The sequence below is a fragment of the Musa acuminata genome, chromosome BXJ2-6, assembly GCF_036884655.1.
Source record: "Musa acuminata AAA Group cultivar baxijiao chromosome BXJ2-6, Cavendish_Baxijiao_AAA, whole genome shotgun sequence".
NCBI classification, from domain to species: domain Eukaryota; kingdom Viridiplantae; phylum Streptophyta; class Magnoliopsida; order Zingiberales; family Musaceae; genus Musa; species Musa acuminata.
In genome coordinates, this window is record NC_088343.1 from 632,702 (window position 1) to 652,467 (window position 19,766).

General features: G+C 37.3%; 1 protein-coding gene and 2 long non-coding RNA genes across 5 annotated transcripts; all 3 read right to left on the minus strand.

Moving 5' to 3' along the window:
* Positions 1-464: 464 nt before the first annotated feature.
* On the minus strand, positions 465-8,394 carry LOC103971086 (O-fucosyltransferase 13). 3 transcript variants are annotated; one of them, XM_065111084.1, is made up of 6 exons: positions 8,146-8,394; positions 7,982-8,079; positions 5,842-5,912; positions 5,671-5,759; positions 5,362-5,583; positions 465-1,367 (listed from the first exon to the last, which is right to left on the minus strand). In XM_065111084.1, exons 1-6 carry the CDS (start codon positions 8,289-8,291, stop codon positions 635-637), a joined length of 1,359 nt encoding a protein of 452 aa, XP_064967156.1. In that variant the 5' UTR covers positions 8,292-8,394; the 3' UTR covers positions 465-634. The 3 variants fall into 3 exon arrangements, with proteins under 3 accessions (XP_064967156.1, XP_064967157.1, XP_064967158.1); XM_065111085.1 differs by having other exon boundaries at positions 557-1,367; positions 5,842-5,948; positions 8,146-8,187; XM_065111086.1 differs by lacking the exon at positions 8,146-8,394 and having other exon boundaries at positions 557-1,367; positions 5,842-5,989.
* Positions 8,395-9,062: 668 nt separating this feature from the next.
* Positions 9,063-12,034, minus strand: LOC135613379 (uncharacterized). Its single transcript, XR_010487295.1, has 3 exons — positions 11,977-12,034; positions 10,016-10,097; positions 9,063-9,201 (listed from the first exon to the last, which is right to left on the minus strand). It is a non-coding gene; the product is annotated as an uncharacterized LOC135613379 (long non-coding RNA).
* A 3,543-nt stretch (positions 12,035-15,577) lies between these two features.
* Positions 15,578-19,709, minus strand: LOC108951663 (uncharacterized). Its single transcript, XR_010487422.1, has 2 exons — positions 19,589-19,709; positions 15,578-17,756 (listed from the first exon to the last, which is right to left on the minus strand). It is a non-coding gene; the product is annotated as an uncharacterized LOC108951663 (long non-coding RNA).
* Between the last annotated feature and the right edge of the window lie 57 nt (positions 19,710-19,766).

A 19,766-nucleotide genomic window follows, 5' to 3' on the forward strand; every position in this document is an offset into this window, starting at 1 on the left:
CTCCAGAATGATAGATGCTTTAATAGCCGCGGACGAATCACTTTGTTCTTTGTCCTCCTAATGGGGGCGGGCGGTGGGGATGAGTATGAATGGAAAATTAGTTTGAGGGAGATGAGTCAGTCATATATATCGTAGTGCAGTGGGTAAGGACCTTAACAGGGACTAGTGAAGTAAAACATCTTGATGTGTTCATGCACTACTTTCAATCGATAAGCATCACTCCCTTCTTCACATGGATTCAACACTGCAAAATAATAATAATAAAAAGATGTCTGAAGATCCTCCAATTATCATGCTCTATTTTGATCGTCGAGAGTATGGAACTATCTATCATAGAATTTTGAAGTTAATATATTATCAAATCACCGTTACCACTTATAATAAAAGAAATGATAACATCTGATGCCAATAACGAAATGGATGCGATTTCTGCCCCATGTATCATCAACTTTGTACACTACTAATGACAGGAATACCTCAGTAAAGCTGTTTTCTTGAGTGTTGTTGAACATTTTGATACCCAGCCATGACGAGCAAAAAAATTTGCCTCGAAATGTTCTCTTGTCCTAAATATAAGAAAAAGAACTTGTTAAAATTACAGATCCAAATATCATAAGCACATGAGTGAAAAGTATCACAAAGTAGATTCACAAAAACAATCAGGCAAAGCAGTGCCCCTCCCCATCACAAAATCTTCTCTGTGAGACTTCCACAAAGCATCAACCAACTCCACCCCTTCCAGCCCAAGTGCTGTAAGATTTGCAAAAGCCCTCCTGCTCAAAGCCAACGTTCTGTAATGTACATTTGCTGCTCTCATTGCTGATACCATCTTGTCCATATTTCCAAAATAAGTCGCAATGTATGCGTTGCTGTTGATCGAAACATAGTAATCCAGGGCAGCTTTCGTGTTGCCGTGCATGAGATTAAAATCTTTGCTGTTTAAGAGGGAAGATTTAGTGTAGACATTGGTGTAAACTGATGTGAAGCCTTCCATCTCGAGGAGACCATCTCCAGCTGCCAAATAGATTGTTGTGTTTGTAGGGATTTTAAGAGATTGGAGGATGAATGCTGTTTCTTTTGGAGTCAGAGGGCATTTCCCACGATTCCTCCAACTGCGTGCAGCATCACCGGTCCATGATTTTCTATCCCCTCGTGCTGCTTCGATAGCGGCCAAGGATGCCGAAGAGAGTCCAGGGTAGTCACATTTACTGTAGGCCACCATGTCAGGTTCAAATCTGAGGTGTAAGGTGAGGAAGGGTTTTGGTATTGCCTTGAAGAGCTCGGAACCTTTAGCCTCCAAGGCCTTATTAAGGCGCAGCGCATTGTAACACCCTTGACAAAGGGCAGCCTTAGCATATAATGGATACCTTAATTAAAAACAATATCAGTGAGATCTAACATATTTCTACTGAGTGCATAACTTCCTTTAAAACAAGAATTATAGAAAAACAGAAAAGGAGTTCAATTTTCAAGATACAGAGGAAATTAGAAAACACAACTTTCTACTCGATCGGAAATGAACAGAACAAAATATAGTACTGATGGCAAATAAGACCATGTGATCTGATTCCTATGAATAATTATGAAATAGTTTAACAAAGTTAGCCAGTGTCTCAACAGGATATTGCATGAATCACACTGTGTTTCACTGTTATATACGATTGAAGCAGATTTCGAGGAAAAAGGTTCCAGTACAAGTCTCATAGTACTGTTTGAAATACATTGCATATTCATTAGCTACAGTTGATTTCATTGAAAAAGTCAGCTTGTGATATAAAAGGAATCACATATCTGCAACCAAATTAAGAAATTATAGGATGTTGCTATAATTTTTGACCAAGTTTGTCATGGGCTATTAATCTTCAATAATGCATAGCTTTTTCAACAACATCATGAAAATCTAGGTGATAAATAAAATTCCATCTACAGCTTTTTGTACTCTATTTTATTGTATTGGATCATCACTAGGTAACCACCATAAAAAAGAGTTGCTTATGCACTTTTATCATGATATTGACTTATTAAAATGCTCTATATACCCCTTGAGAAGGGCCATCAGCTTACCCAAAGGCATAACATTGAAGGATATGAGCTACCAGCAACCTGACATGTATCAGTTTTTTGCATGGCACATGGTGACTATTTGAGGGCATGACATTGACACCCTGCACTACAATCCTTGGTCAAAAATTAAACAAGATCATATAGTCTTAAACAAGGTTAGCGATTTCGAATTGTACCGCCCGTGAACCGATACGCGGACCACCCGCTACCGGGCAGTCCACTCGATATAGTGGCTTGGCTGCAGCAAGGCTGAGGGAGAAGCGTCGAAGAAGGAAGAAGGAGAGGGCATTCGAAGAAGAGGGAGAACCTCGACACGAACTTGTTTCCACACCCTTTCTCGATCTCGATCCGACGTTGCCCTCCCTCGACGATCCTAATCCAGGAGGTAACGACGAGGAGAGTCATAAAGAGGAGGATCTGGAGGCGGTGGTTAGAGTAGTGGAAGAGTCCTTCATCGTCTCGTCTGCAATTCTGCGGCCTTCTTCTTTGCCGAAGGCCAGAGTCATCTACGGCCTTCGATGTCTTCGCCATCTTCTTTGTCGAATGCTACAGATGAGGCGACGAGGAGAAGAGGAGGAGGAGGTGATGTCGTCGAGGCTACGAACACCTTTTTAAAAATATTTTTTATATTTGTTTTTATTTTTTTATATATTGATATTTTATATTTTTTTATATATTAATTATATATACATATTTTTTTTTAGGTATACCGCTTGGTACGCCCTAGCGTACAGCTCGATACAACGTACCGTACCATATCGAACAAAGCTCGATACACCGGTATGATACGAAATTTCAAACCTTGATCTTAAATATGTTTTACTAAGGCTTCCTACAGCGATTGTTTTTCCTTTCCAACATAAGCTTAGTTTTTTTTTTACCTAGATTTTATGCTTGTTTGTTGCAGGCTTTATATGGTGACTATATTTGACTTGGTGACTATATTTGACTTACAATCAAAAAGTTGTCTTGATTCTACATATAATATTTCTTTTTTAAAACTAGGTCATGGTTCTACTTTTAGGAGTATTTAAATTGTTGTACGAATTTAAAAAATCCTTTCAAATGGCAAATGAATTCACAATTTAATCTAACATGAATGCCTAACACCAATTATATTAGAATAGATACCAACAACATCCTCTCTGGAACACAAAAATCACCTTATACCATTCAGAAGTGGGACAATGCAAAAAGAAAGAGTGGATGGTTTCGAGAATTTCACAAAGAAAACAAAAATAGAAGTGGTATCAGGCCTCTTATCTGTATAATTAACTTTTTTTTTGTCTTCTCTAGTAGGTATTCTTTCCACCTCATTACTATCATATGCTCTCGTAGGAACAACCACAGACAGATCCAATTAGGAACAAAAATAAAATAAGTAGCCAGCAGATCTGATCTGCTTTTACCTCCTAGAACCTCAAGCTTCATGGTAACCACTGCAGGCTACAAACACCCAAATAGTATCAAGTACAGCAAGATGAATTAGAGTCTCATAATTTTATTGTTAAAGCGAATGGTAATGGCATGAAGCTTTCATCAGAGTGAATTACAGTGTCATGGTTGTACTTCCACAGTCAAATGCAGTGTCACAGTTGCAAAATTTCATGTAGGTCACAGTCAACAGATAGTTCGGTTTGCAAGATACAAAATAAGCACTAATGATATTTCATGAAGAGAAGCAAATAGAGCTGTTAAAAAGATGCTTTTAGTTGCAAGGAATCCAGTGGAAAAGCCTTCTGCATGTTTTTTTCTTTTTGTTTCTTTCTGCTGCTTCAAAATGCAGTATGTGTGGTATGGTTCTATGAAATATAGGCTGGAGAACACATAGAAGAAGGTAGACATATATTTCTATCAAAATAGATATGAAGAGTCTACATAAGAGAAACATATTTTTTTCCAGAGATCTTAAAATCATCTAAATGTTATGATGTTCTAGTGTTATACCAACTTAAGTGGGAGGAATAGAAATTAAATTTCCAGCAAGAAATCATTTTATGGGATCCTTCTATCCAAGAAAAGACATGGTAGGACAAACTACCTGGTCATCAAAATCGATAAGACGTCTTCTCACGAGTTTTAGAATCTCAGTAGTTGTTTGGAACCTGAGAGATTAGTTTCTTGTCTCATTCAAAGTTCAATATATGGGGGTCACACAGAGATTAGCGGAATTCTTGTATTCCTTTTCAATGAAAGTAATTCTAAATTTGTAACAGGATGAAAGACTATAATGAAAGAGCCTGCAACTAGAAATGGCATAGTACATGAAAGGCCTATATCCATCATCAATTGAATGCAATCTATACAAATCCTTGCAACAAACTGGAGAAATCCAACATAGTTTTACAGTTGAATCTATGTAAATGGATTATGTCACAGGAAATAACAAATTAACTTATTATTTGAATACATTAAACAGCCTCTTCTGAGATATTATTGGACAGATGGGAAACAAAAGTACGAAATATTAGAAATGAATGTAAATTATGTAATACAGGTGTCAGGGCTCAAAGATGATTCTGCATTCCTGATTTTGCTTTACATCATAGCTAAACAGCAATAACTTCCTGGAGCAAGAGTCCCCAAATCACTACAAATATTGCTTTTCATCATCTTCGCACATGGCAACAACAATACAAGTTCACATATCACAACAAGCCCTAAGAATTGCCTAGTCTGCGGGAAGCCTTACAACAACTGGCGCAGGAAATCACTTCACATTATCAGCAGGTTTGTTGGAAGGAACTATTTTTTTGCATGTCTCATGATCTTTTTTAACACAGAGTAACTGCACTAGCTAACAGAGAGAATTTAATGTGTTTCATCATCTTTATGTGTGGGGCACATGAAGCAAAAGAAAATGATATGCGTCCCTATGTTCTTATGTTTATGGTTGTGTCCAGGTCTGACCATTGATGGAGATGATTCGTACCGAACAAATGAAAGTGACAACTCACCAACTTATTGTATTTTTCATCATACCCAAATTAACACTAAGAAAACAAAACATTGTATTTCTTTCCCAAACTTGATAAGAAATGTATAATGTTTTTGTGAAAAAGGAAAAAAGAAAAGGTCAGAAAAGCCCAATCTAATTGCTGCTCTATCACTCAAATAAGAATTATGTACACAAAGCATCATTAAAAAAAAAGATCTTAAAGGCTGAATATATGGTACCCAATTAACGTAGCTGTTAAACAGCCTGCAGAAGCATGGACTCAAGCAAGTCTAATTTATATAGTGATACTCAGGCAAACAACAATATGGTTTCCTGCATCATAAGGTTTAAACAAATACCTATCTCTTCTCTGGCTCATAGCTGGCGTTAGAGATATATAGCGATGTTCCAGCAGAGCAGGGAGCACTCCTTCAACATAATCAAATTGGCCTTTGCGTTTGCTGCAATCCACCCTAAAGGGTTCTCTCGATGTGATTTCCTCTGGCAACTCTTTCACAACTTCCACGAAACCTTGCGTTTGTTGAATAAAGTAGTCTACATCAAACACATCGGCGAAGCCACTGATCAAAATGAAAACATCCAATTAGCACTAATTCACTACACACCATAACATCAAGTGTACTCTTTGAGCACTTCCACAACCATACCTCGACTCATTCCAGTAAGCCGCCACCTCAAACTTGGGCAAGACTAGAGTCGCATTTAGGATCCGAGCTATCCCAATGCCATCGCAGAACTACAACCAACAAAAAAAGTAACACCAATTCACTCATCAAGCATCAAGAATACAATAAATCGATAGAGAGGACGACACGAACATCGCGTCTCATCTGATTGAGGCCGCCGTAGCAATCCACCCGGATGTAGCCGTTGGTCTTCGTGGGCAGAGCTGCAGCATTTCAACAAAAAACCAAATGGAAACCCGCTGCCATAGAAATCCAGTTTAAGGTGGCTTCAGGATAGAAACTGATGAAAATAATAGAAGATAAGAACAATTATTAAAGAAGCTTTATTGAAGAAGAGAAGAAGCTTTATTGAAGAAATGAAAATGCTTCAATCCATTAACATGATCCCTCTCCTATTTATACAAATTAGGAGAAAGAATTTCCCTCAACAGAATAGAGGATTTTTCTCAACAGAATAGAGAGATCACATCATATAGTTGGGGAAATCTTATCTTCTATCATGCCCCCGCAAGATGGTGCTCATACCAATCTTGGATCGATGCAAAGAATGGTTTACAAGCGAGAGACTTCGTGAGTAGGGCAAGAGCAGATCGTTGCTACTGTTGCGATTGTTGTTGCTGTGAGGGCACAGGCGTTCCCTTCGTTCTCCTTAAGTCCGCCCTTCGTTCTCCTTAAGTCCACCGACTGTTGGCAGATCAACGAAGGCAGCGAAGGCTACCGCGGTGAGGAAGATGAGGATTGGCCGTGGAGCCTCTTAGGAATGTGGCTGCAGCGGCGTTGGTCACTGGCCGAAGACAAGGGCGAAGCTTCGCTTTTCTCAACGACGTTGGTCGCTGACCAAAGGCAAGAGTGAAATTTCGTTTTTTTCACTGCTCTGATACCATGATGAAAATAATAGAAGATAAGAACAATTATTGAAGAAGCTTTATTGAAAAAGAGAAGAAGCTTTATTGAAGAAATGAAAATGCTTCAATCCATTAACATGTTCCCTCTCCTATTTATACAAATTAGGAGAAAGGATTTCCCTCAACAGAATAGAGGATTTTTCTTAACAGAATAGAGAGATTTTCTCATATAGTTGGGGAAGCGAAGTTTCGCTCTTACCTTTGGCCAGCGACCAACGTCGTTGAGAAAAGCGAAGCTTCACCCTTGTCTTCGGCCAGCGACCAACGCCGCTGCAGCCACATTCCTAAGAGGCTCCACGGCCAATCCTCATCTTCCTCATCGCGGTAGCCTTCGGTGATATGCCAACAGTCAGTAGACTTAAGGAAAACGAAGGGCGGACTTAAGGAGTACGAAGGGAACGCCTGTGCCCTCACAACAACAGCAATCGCAACGGTAGCAACAATCTGCTCTTGCCCTACTCACGAAGTCTCTCGCTTATAAACCATTCTTTACATCGATCCAAGATTGGTATCCTTATCAGGAGCACCATCTTGCAAGGGCATGATAGAAGATAAGATTCTCCCAACTATATAAGGAAATCTCTCTATTCTGTTGAGAAAAATCCTCTATTCTGTTGAGGAAAATCCTTTCTCCTAATTTGTATAAATAGGAGAGGGAACATGTTAATGTATTGAAGCATTTTCATTTCTTCAATAAAGCTTCTTCTCTTCTTCAATAAAGCTTCTTTAATAATTGTTCTTATCTTCTATTATTTTCTTCATGGTATCAGAGCAGTGAGAAAAGCGAAGTTTCACTCTTGCCTTTAGCCAGCGACCAACGTCGTTGAGAAAAACGAAGCTTCGCCCTTGTCTACGGCCAGTGACCAACAACACTGCAGCCACATTCCTAAGAGGCTCCACAGCCAATCCTCATCTTCCTCACCGCGGTAGCCTTCGCTGATCAGCCAACAGTCGGTGGACTTAAGGAGAACGAAGGGAACGCCTGTGCCCTCACAGCAACAGCAATCGCAACAGTAGCAGCAATCTGCTCTTGCCTTACTCACGAAGTCTTCGCTTGTAAATCATTCTTTGCATCGATCCAAGATTGGTATTCTTATCAGGAATACTATCTTGCGGGAGCATGATAGAAGATAAGATTTCCCCAACTATATGAGCAAATCTCTTTATTCTGTTAAGAAAAATCATCTATTCTATTGAGGAAAATTATTTTTCCTGATTTGTATAAATAGGAGAGAGAACATGTTAATGTATTGAAGTATTTTTATTTCTTCAATAAAGCTTCTTCAATAATTATTCTTTTATCTTCTATTATTTTCTTCAGAAACAACAAATCAAAACCTAACCCTAACTCTAATGATGGATCAGACCAGGTAAGGAAGCATTCTTCCACCAAACGCACGGCCTCCAATCCACGACCCGGCGCGCGCTCCAGATGTCGGTGTCGGCCACCTCCGGCGAGAAATACCTGTCGGAAAGCGAGATAAGAGACGATGGGACAAGGAAGAAGGAAATAGCGAGATCTGGAACACACCCGAAGGAGGAGATGAAGCGATTGGGGGCGGAGGGAGAGAAGAGGAGGGCGGCAACGAGGAGGAGGATGGGGAGGAGGAGCAAGGGGAAGCTGTGGCGGCGGAGCAGGGGATGTATTTGGTGGTGCCATTGGGTCGACGACGACATGAAGACGGCTTCAATACCCTCGAGGACTATTGCTGCTACTCCCACGGCCGTTGCCACAGCCCGCAACTCGAGAGATCTACTGATCTCTTTTGCCACTCTCTTATTTATTCTTCTAGCCTTCCATAAAAGATTATATATATATATATATATATATAAAGATTTCATATCTCAACCAAATTATTTTTGCAAGCTATTTTGGAGAGTCAAAGATAAGTCCGGAAGAAAAAAGATCCTCCAAATGATAATGATATTATAATTATCAGTCCGAATCAATTTCTCATTTGTATAATATGACTAACTTGGCAATACTAAGTCAGCCTCTGCCACATTATCGAAATGCGATCGAGGATGTGTCGATCCCAATTGAATTGACACATTATACATGATGATCGTATATAATATATAATATATATATATATATGATCACATTATATATGAAACATGACTTCTATCCGTGATGATGATGATGTATCGATCACATGATGATAAAATGTGGATCATATACCGATCAATGATGTGTTGATCACATGATGATGAAATGTGGATCATATGACTTCCATCCATATATCATGATGCTCGTATCATTAAAAAAACCTAATATTTTAATTATAATTTTGATTTAATAATAAATCAAATACTACTAGTTACAAGGTCTACAAATATTTTTTCAACTAATCACATCAACACTCACAATGGGTGTCAACATGAATCCTAATTTGGTGGGAAGGGTTACTCCACAACTAATGAAACTAGCAAGAACAACATTTCTGTCTAAAGAAGCCCAAGAAGCTAATTAATGTCATCTTCTTCCTTGTGTGATTAGGATGCACCTTCCTCTTCTTGGTCTCTACAACCCCCCTCATTGTGATCTCTTTCTTTTGCAAATCCACCATGTAATCCACCAAGCCTGCTATAAAAAAATATATGACAAAATTGTTAATTTCATGTTTAAAATCATATATATATATTTTGTATAGTCAATGACATTATTGGAGGATCTTAATGTTTGTAGAAATATATATGTGTATACTATGATTAAAATTTGTGATTAAAAGCATGTTATATAAAACTTAGCAAATATGTATGTGCAAAAATCCCCCAATTTATAAATATTTATCAATTCAAAACTGATCTAATGCTTATCTCTTTTAGAAAAGTGGTAAATTTGTTTGTTTCAATGTTATCAATATTTACTTGTATTTTTATTAGAATTGTATAAGGGAAAGGAAAAATGTTATGATACACAAATAATTTTGAATGTAAGATTATTTAACTCAATGGCTAAAATTAACTAAGGTAGACTGTAAAATAGATTCTGAATATTTTTAATTTTGACATGGATTTATAAGGTTTTTCTTTAAAATGTGGTACAGTAGTTTTATTTCAATGTTATGAAAAATGCCTCAATTTTTATTAAAAGGGTAGAAAGGAAAGAATGAACGAAATAACCCAAATAATTTTGAATGTAATTTAACTCAATAATTAAATTTAAGATAAATAGAGTGTATAATAGATCCAAAACCTTATAAATTTTGACATAGACTTAATCGAAATCATGTAGAATACCACATTTTCGGTTTGTCCAAAAATTCTGGACCCAATTAAATATATATTTATTTATTTTAAGTAATTTAACTAGGTAATATTATGGTCAAGAAGTTAGGAAAACTATACCTATTTAGATAGGCTATTATCTTTTAAATTCACAGGATAATAACTCTTACTGTTCATTTTGGAGACCACCTTGGAGACCCTCTGCCTGCAGTGACTGCATCCCATATTGGCACTCATCACAATCACTTGCTCCTAACAAATCACAAAGTTGCAGAAAAACCATAAAGTTAATTATGATTGTATGATTGATTTCTTGTGTCATTTCACTCTTAAGACTAAAACAAACTCAATCATAGATGTGCAGTATTTTTTTTCATTTAAATGAATCATTTTAAAAAGAATCATTTTATTGTCACACTTAAAATGATACAAACAAATTCATATGGATTTTTCTTTTTCATAGCATATAATCCCAAAAATTATATGATGGATATCGATCGCGGATCAATCAATATCCGATTTGATTATCGACAGGATTGCTGGATCAAGTGGTTATTTAAGGACATTGGATAATGAACATTAAGTTGCATCTGAATTGGATTTCCAATGAGACATGGTAAGATCCAATTTATTGTTGAATTTTTTGAGCTTAGGGTTAGGTTTGAAATCCATAGCTAGCTATAATTTGACACTGTTCATGTTTTAACTCTTAACATTACAAGTTATCTGTGACTCCCATCTTAATGATTCTGGTGTTATGGTCAGATAAGATATGATCCAGTTGAGTGTTGTAAAAGTTTGTCTCATCTGACACATCCTCTTAATTAACAGCAGTGCAGATCTCTAATGTTGACAGATAGGTTGATAAAACTGTGCCACCAGCAGTATTTGAAGAAAGCAATCCTAAAAGTCACACAAGTCACATGAAGCCTGCCACTAGAAACTGGTGATGGAGAATTGGCTGATACATCTGAACCTTGCAGCAACAAGCATGAGGTGAGAGGATCAAGATTTGTTCTTTCTCTAATGCTGCTTGTGCTGAGACAATGCCTGCATCATCATCTTCTATTTTGATATAAAATTTTGTAGCATCTTCAAACAAAAGTTGTTCAAACTTTTTTTGTCAACAAAGTCTAGTCAACCATGGGAATGGAGATTAAAGTTGCCACCAAGAACAACAAAGAAAAATTAAATCTCCAAATTGGACACTACATCTTTCTCACAGTCTCTTTCAGGAAAAGCAGTCATGAAAGAAAGCCATTTGGTCCAAAATCTTTCCAGCAAAAAAGAGATGACAACATGACACCACCAAAATGATCATATACAACACACTGCAAGGCTAAGAAGCAAGGAAATCAATCTCTAGATCTGTAGCATCCTACATGAAAGACTCTAATAATCTGTATTGATAGGCTACATGATATGTCTATGATTACTGCATGGCCAGAGACAAAATAAAAAAGAATCAATCTCTAAATCCCTAAGATTTAAACCTTCTCCTCTGTGTATTAGCATGTCTGTGATTACTTCATGTTAGGTTTAATCATCAGATTTATATAAGGCATAACTTCTAATAGCTTCTTATGATTCAGAGAACAGAAGAACAAAGAGAGGAAAGAGAAAAGGACCACTTGAGATAATCTAACTAGAACAGAAGCATGACCTAGGAAAGAGGGAGAGATGATACCTAGGAAAGGCTTAGGTTCTACAGACCAACCTTCTCCTAAAAGAAGGCACTAATAATCTGTATTGATAGTCTACATGACATGTCTATAGTTGCTGCTTATAATTCGGAAAAGACTTAGGTGATGAACTTGGCATGAAAAAGAAGGAAGAACAAAAAGAGGAAATAGAAAAGGATCACTTGGGAAGACCTAGCTAGAACAGAAGGAGAGCTGATGCCCGGGGAAGGCTTAGGTTTTCTGCAGATCAAACCTTCACCTACAAAAAGCGCTACTGTAATCTGTTTGTCGATAGGCTACATGATGTGTCTATGATTGCTGCTTTATCATACACAAAAGACTCAAATGATGAACTTGACATGAAACAAACAGAAGGAACAACAAAGAGAGGAAAGACAAAATGATCACTTAAGAAGATCCAGTAAGAACAGAATCAGAAGAGCTGATACCTGAGGAAGGCTTAGGTTTTCTGCAGACCCCAAGGAGTGTGTGGTTATTGCTCCCTCCATGGAGCTTCTCTCATCCCCACATCTTCCTCAGCTTCTCCCATGTGTTGTTCCTCTTCATCGAACTCCTTTTTCTTCCTCTCTGCGCTCAGATTCTAATTGCAGAAGCTCGAAACAAGCAGTCTCCCTCAGTTGACCTGGCAATTGTGGTGAAGATAAGTAAAAAGGCTGATCAATCATGAGACGTGAATCATATCATGGAGGCAGCACGAATCCAGAAGTGGTTCATCTTGCTCAACCGCCGTTCTTTTGCCCTATGCATGCATGCCATGTCCATGACTTGTACATCAAAGTGCATGGCACTTCCCACGTTTAACTCATCTTCATCGCTCATAGCCAAACACAGTGATCTGTGTAAGAGTTCTCCTGTGATAGGTTTGATGGATTCCTCTCACCTTTAATTAAAATGATTGTTATTTATCGAAAGCAATAATTTATAAAGGACAAATTCAGTCCACAGGTGATGGGATTAAGTCCTCCAAGGAATAAAGACTTGAATGGATATGCCATGTTAATGATAATTAAAATAAAAAAAATATTCTTGATTTGAAGAATATTTTTTAGCAATTAAGGATCTTAAGCTATAAATAAAAATCACTCTTATGATTACAAATATTCGAATGGACACTTTCATTTTTTTGTTATTGATAGTTGTATTCTTCAGTTTTGAGACATATCTTTCAAATTTAAAGGTGACAATTGACTTTTGAGACTATCATTAATATAGATAGTCCTACCTCTGCATAGATCATTGTTGTCATAGAATTTATAATAATTTTCTAACCATCAATTGATCAGATCAAACAGTGTAAGGAAGCTTGAAGGAAACATCATTCGATTAATTATTGGTAAAGAAATTGAAGTGAAAGATGAAAGCCATTGACTATTTTGTATTCTACATAAAGCTTGGTGGCAATGCATGAGACCCCACCTACCAACTCTATCTCTACACGCCACTCACCAAAGCAATTGCTCCCCACCTTTCACATGACCAACCCTAAGGGGAGATGATGAATTCATGTGCTCATAACACATCATGGAAGTAATCGTCAAAGGTTTCTCCTTAAATGCATATATATATAGAAACGAATACACATATCATCAAATTTAAAGGATATGTGATCATCCTATATGTATATGTAGGTAGAGTTGGCACTCTTCTACAATAACAACGCTTCCACTTGTGCTCAATGTAAAGATATATAAGCACTCATTAGATTAAGAAAACATCAACGATATAATCTATATTTTATAGAGCAATAACAGCCAAGTTGGCATAGTGGTGGATAAGTATTGAACGAAAGTATACAATCTTATACCGAAAATATTAGTCTATTAATGATATACCAATGGAGATAAAGAGTTCAAAATATCATTCGGGTCAAAAAATTATATTATTCAGGTTGTATTTGTGGCTTGTAATGTTTATAAACTTCAAATCTCTATATTGATTCTTGTTTAGAATATAGGGAGATGGATATTTTCTCTCGATACAATGATTTGTTGATTGTGTTAATATTCGATTTCATGTATGAACTTTGATCGGTTTAATTCAAATTTATTTTTTTTTAATCTAATAAATGGCTTTGGACAAAGAGAATTTTTTTTATTTATGGAAAATTTTGACTATATATATCCTCACAATGGTGGCTATAAAAAATTTCCCAGAAAAATTTTAATTTAATGCTCATAAAAAGAGAACATTGTGAAACAATTGGCTCATCAAATTGTGCCAATGATGAGAACTACAGAATAAACAATTATGTCTAATAAGTGTTTCATTTAGCCATTAAAAGAGGATTAGTATAAAAATCAAAAGTATTAGAAGTCTGGTGTGATGCCAATGTGAAGCTGTTCAGATTTCACCAAATTATATTTTCCTTTGGGATCCCATAATATTTAGTCTCAATTGATAATTAACATATGCAAAAATATGCATCATCAAATCAGTAAGACAGCATTTGATAGACTACTTACAGATAGCAATTATGAGTGCATGCATATATAAATGATACTTGTATTTGAATTTACTGTGGGAGAGAGGACAGCATATGAAATGTAAATCCACTTACAGTATGTAGAGAGGCTTAGTTGCATGCACACATGCTAACAAACTATCAAATATTTGTAAATAAATTACTTGCTAATAAAAAAAATCCACTTACAGATTATCCAATCCAACCCAAGGAAATCAGAATAAAGCTCACAATATTTAAATTGTATATAATGGTTATCCACCCAATATACAGGGCAGTTGCATGTAGATTTAGCATTTTGAGGTACAAAATCTTAAAGAAAGTTCCATGTGGCACATGTCGCAGTTTTTGATTAGCAAGAGAGATCCAACCATATGTTTGAACTGACATTGCACTTTATCACCATATCAGAAACTTCAAGTAGATGTTCTTGAAAAGAGAGTCCATGGGTGCACAGAAATAGCAACACCACACAGAATGACTTCCATGTAAGAATGTTGCTCATGGCAAAGCCAAATGCCTTCAAACGATCCATGTAGCTGACCACAAAACTTTGTTGCATTTCATAAAGTTGCTACATAGCCTTCATTTCATAAAGTTGCAAATGAACCATGTAAGTATTTTTCTTCCGGTCTGCAGCTACTGGCAGAACAGACTCACCTGCACCTGGATTTTTTTGTACCTAAAGAAGCTCAACAAAGGTTCAGTCTAGATATGGTATAGTATAAATACATGGAGATTATCTATTATCAGGCATGTGAAATTACCAACTGCATAAGCAAATGGGGAGTAAGATTCTTCTGGTATTATTACTTAGCAATGCATTGCAGTTGATGCAGCATATATAATTGATATTTGGGCATATTTCACCTCCCCAAAGGAGGCAGTTTTTGTAAGTGTCGTGAAGACATTCTAGATCAAATAAGGCAACCTCAAAAAAGAAACACCTTGTACAAATCATAAGCAACAGAAACATAAGAAACCAAATGTGCCTTTCAAGCTCATTTAGATTGAAACCATATATTGATATAAGAATAGTCAATGTTGCTAAGATGTAAAGAGAATATGAAGATAAGGCATAATATTTCAGCATTATGATATTATATTGTAGGCCACCAAGGTCCACAACTCCAAAAGTTGAATCAGATCAGCTCTTAGGACAGACAAGTTTCTGACTTGGTTTCGAAATAGATATCTGAATTTGCATTCTGCATAACTTGGAAACAGAAGTCTAAAGGCAGAATGGAAAACCACAGCTTTTATACTCTTTGGATGGCAAACAAAAGGAGATTGAAGAAACAGCAGGCCCTTCCACAAAGTTATCCAGCAGTGCCCCAAGCCTTGTTAAATTAATAACCTATAGTAAGAAAACTGAAGATAAAATTCACTAAATGCTAAAGGTTTTTTAACCAGAAAAGAAGAAGGTTAATATGCCATTTATCTAGCATTAAGATGGAAAAGACAATAAACCAGCATATGTAGTTATAACAAAGCAGAGGAAGCAATCCAGCTAAAAAAGATATCCAAGCATATTATACTGTGACTAGATCATGCACCACTATTCAGGATTGTATGAATGAATATTCGGCACATTAAAAAGTATAAATATAATAATAGTTACAACTACTAATATGTTTGATCAGCCAACACCCGGACAATAATGCCAGCAGCGCACTTTTTAGTTGCTCCACCTGGGAGGTAGTGCATCCGGTTCAAGGTGCCAAGACCCTTTTGGAATTGCATGGTTTTTGATACCAACCACGGTAAAGGCGGGGATTCCATGTGACAAGCTGAGCATTTCTAATCTTTGAAGCTGCTTCGTCAATTGAAAACCCTCATGCAATTTCCTTACAAAAAAGGTCACGCATCCCTCTGCCTCAACCAAGCTACATATGCTGGTTCCACTCTCCTCAGAGAAATCTGATAGGATCTCAACCACTTGACATAGGAACCCAACAAAATTGAAATCTTTCCAGTTATTGTTCCAATTTTTATACACTGCCCATATCTCACCTTTCTTTGGAAAAATCCTGTAGAATGATTGCTTTTTGCTACTATCACACTTAACAAGGTGAGAGAACCTGGACATATCCAAGTTGCCCACATTACCAGCTCGAAATATCCCACATGCAAGTGGCAAATTTTCTTCCACCCACTGAATTTCTTCATCAATCATTGGATGAGATTCTATGAATATCACAGATTCACAGATACTCTACATGGTGAAACCACATTAGTTACCTTCACATATGATCGAGGCATAGCATCCAGTCCATCATATACAGCCCAAACCTGTTCTACTTTGAAATTCTTAGCTGACCGCTTGGACTTATGATTTAGGATTCCAGTACTTGACCCGCCTGAGTCTGTTGTACTAACAGAAGGACTAGAAAACCGAGTGAAATTGGCATTATCATAGCAGTTCACAACCTTGGGCATCAAGCAAGGTGCATCTGTACAAGTTGCAATAGCAGAAGAAAAATATTGGAACAAATTATCTGGAACAGCCAAAGGGTCCAACTCCAACATACCTTTCACAGTTCCATCAATTTCCCCACCCTCAAATCTGAATGCAGGGACATTGTGAGAGAACATAAAGAGTGTTTTTCTTGGGATATTAATGGATAACACATTCCCTCTCTCTAAGTACCTGCAGTAGACATTCTTATATCCAGCAACCTTGGCCAAGTAAGCAGCAGTGACACCTAAATCTTCCAAATAATCAGTAATAATTTCCACCATTTGAAAGTCACAATTCTTTGTGACCAGAGGATTAGAGCAACAACCAATGCCCCAATCTCTGTAGTGCACCCAGACCTCACCCTTCCTAGGATAAATTTCAAATTGTTGTTTTGTTATACCATTTGATATTAGGTGAGATAACATAGCACGATTACTAAATGTGAATTTGTTGCACTCCAGCACAAGGGAACCACAAGCAATAGGCAAGACTGCAGCGAACCATTTCTTTTCATCCTGGGACTCTGGGATGCAAGGTTTGAACCATGTAACATACAGATGAAACATGTCAGGCATCATCTTATCTATTTGAGCATATCTGCGTGGCATATTTTCTTGATTGTAGGCTACCCAAATCTGATAAGTGGAGAAGAAAGCTCAGCCTTTGCATTGTTCTCAAAGTTGTAAAAGTCAGGTTCAGGCCTCTTTCTTGATATGAACTGTGAAGAAGAAGAAGAATTTTCTTCTGGGCATTTCAGGTAGAGACCAATACCATCTTTGGAATTCTTTTGGGATGTGATACAGCTTTCTTCATTGGTCAATATCTTCTTCTGCTGCTGTTCAGCATTGTCCTCTGAAGCCTCACAAGTTGCCATTTCACTCAAATAAGGTATATCAAAATTACATCCTGCAGCAGCTCTTTCCACCACCACTGGATTGCCAACATCCACAGAGCAACCAACCTTAATCTTAGGGTTTGATTGACATGGAACACCACCTAAACCACTTCGTTTAGAATCAAAAGCTGCTCGTTTAACTGGATCTAAGAACACATAAGAAGCTTCCTTCACAAAATTTAGGGCCACCTCAGTACCTGGGAAGTCATTCTTGATTGAATTTAATTGCGATACAAGCATGGAATACTTAGCTTCTATGTCAGCAAGCTCAGCAGAAGGGCCGAGCTGTAAGATCATGTACCAATTCACAGATTGGCCAGGCGACGCACTTCAATGAAGCGTTGCCTAGTCGCTCGCCTGAACCTAGGTGTCGGTCGCCTTGGGCGAGCGCCTAGTTGAAACAATGCAATGAACAACGATCACATCAATGCACATTTAAAATATAGTTTTCATCTATTGTTTACCAAGTAATCAAAGTATTCTATAACTGCACATTAAAAATGCAAATGTGTTCCCAAATGCAGCCTCAGAATGCTGGTAGTTTAGGGAAAAAACACATGGGAAGAGTTATTGTAGATAAGATAATGTCGAGGTTGGCATGGATGCATGGGATACAGTATAAAGTGACAAAGAATATTTATCTCATGGAAAGTATATAGTGATAGATAAGGGTTTCAACTTCTTATCACCCGTTGAACTGTATCCAAATATTTCATGCAACTACGCCATATTTCTCCCAAAAATAAAATAGATTAAAATTTGCTTAGCACATGAGCATCAATAAGTACAATGAAGATAGCAGGCACAAAAATTTTGATGATATGAGCTATACAAAAGCAAATGCAACACACAAAATCTAAGATGATCAAAACTTGTTCTTGTTTTCCATGCACCGCAGACTTCTTTAAGGATAATCAAAATGAAAAGATGTTGTAACAAGTGATCACGGAAAAAATGAAACTTTATTGAAACAATGAAGAAAATCCTGTTGATGGGGATAATTCCAAGAAGAACGCGATCAATCACCAAAATTGTGAAGTTTTGTCGATACAATAAAGAAGGTCCTGTCAATGGAGACAATACCAAGAAGAACACAATCAATCAACATAAAAGCCGGATCTGGGGGCGCATAACTCATAATTCTGTATCCCAAAACATGAAACTTTGTCGAAACAACAAAGAATATTCTGTCGATCGAGAAAATGCCAAAAGAACACGATCAATCACCAAAACGTTAACAAAAAAAAGCAGCATCTGTGGGCACATAACTCTATTTTTCCCCAAAAAATGAACCTTTTCAAAACAATGCAGTAAACTCTATTGATGGGAACAACGCCAAGAAGAAATCATACAATTACCAAAAGGCCAAACAAGAAAGCAACATTTGGGGACACATAATTCTAGTTGTGTAATCCAGAAAGTGAAACTTTGTCGAAACAAGAAAGAGCATCCTATCGATGGAGGCAATGCCAAGAAGAACATGATCGATCACCAAAAGCCAAACAAAAAGCAGCATCTGGGGGCACGCAACTCTAATTCTATACCCCCCCAAAAAGTGAACTTTGTGTAAACAATGAAGAAAATCCTATCGCTAGAGACAAGGCCAAGAAGAACACGATCGATCACCAAAAAACAAACAAAAGAGCAGCATCTAGGGGCACATAACTCTAATTCTATACCCCCCTCGAAGCGAAACTTTGTCGAAACAATGAAGAAATCCTATCGATGTAGACAACGCCAAGAAGAACACGATCAATCACCAAAAAGCCAACAAAAAAGCGGCATCTGTGGGCACATACCTTGTTCCGTGCCCCCAAAAAAATGAAACTTTTTCGAAACAATGAAGGAAACGCTTTCGATGGAGCCAATGACAAGAAGAACACAATCAATCACCAAAAAGCCAAACAAAAAAATATATATTTGGAGGCACATAACCCTAATTCTGTACTCCAAATAATGAACCTTGTCGAATGAATCAAGTATATTCTATCGATGGAGACAATGCCGAGAACACTATCAACCACCAAAAGCCAAACAACAAAGCAGCATCTAGGGTCACATAACTCTTATTCTGTGGCCCTAAAGTGAAACTCTGTGTTAATGCCAAGAAGAACACGATCAATCACGAAAAAGCCCAACAAAAAAGCAACATCTTGGGGGCCACACAACTCCAATTCTGGAACAATCGAACGCAAAGAGAAGAGCTTGCTATCGAGAGCTAACCAAGATACCAGAGAGAGAACGACCGATGGAATCCCTAAAGCTTCCGCTGGCTTCAACGAGGGAAGAGAGTAGAAAGCATGCTACAACAGTTGCGGAGGGAACTGAAGTCACGGAGTCCCCGTATTCTCCTTTTAGAAAGCATTAGCATTGTACATAGCGATTACTAATATTAGTTTCG

Coding starts and splice junctions, on each gene's coding strand:
- LOC103971086 (XM_065111084.1), bottom strand. CDS start 8,291: ATGTCGTCGTCGACCCAATGGCACCACCAAATACATCCCCTGCTCCGC. Junction 5,913..7,981: donor GAAGAATGCTTCCTTACCTG/GTCTGATCCATC, acceptor GAAATGCTGCAG/CTCTGCCCACGAAGACCAAC. Junction 5,760..5,841: donor TCAATCAGATGAGACGCGAT/GTTCGTGTCGTC, acceptor TGTTGGTTGTAG/TTCTGCGATGGCATTGGGAT.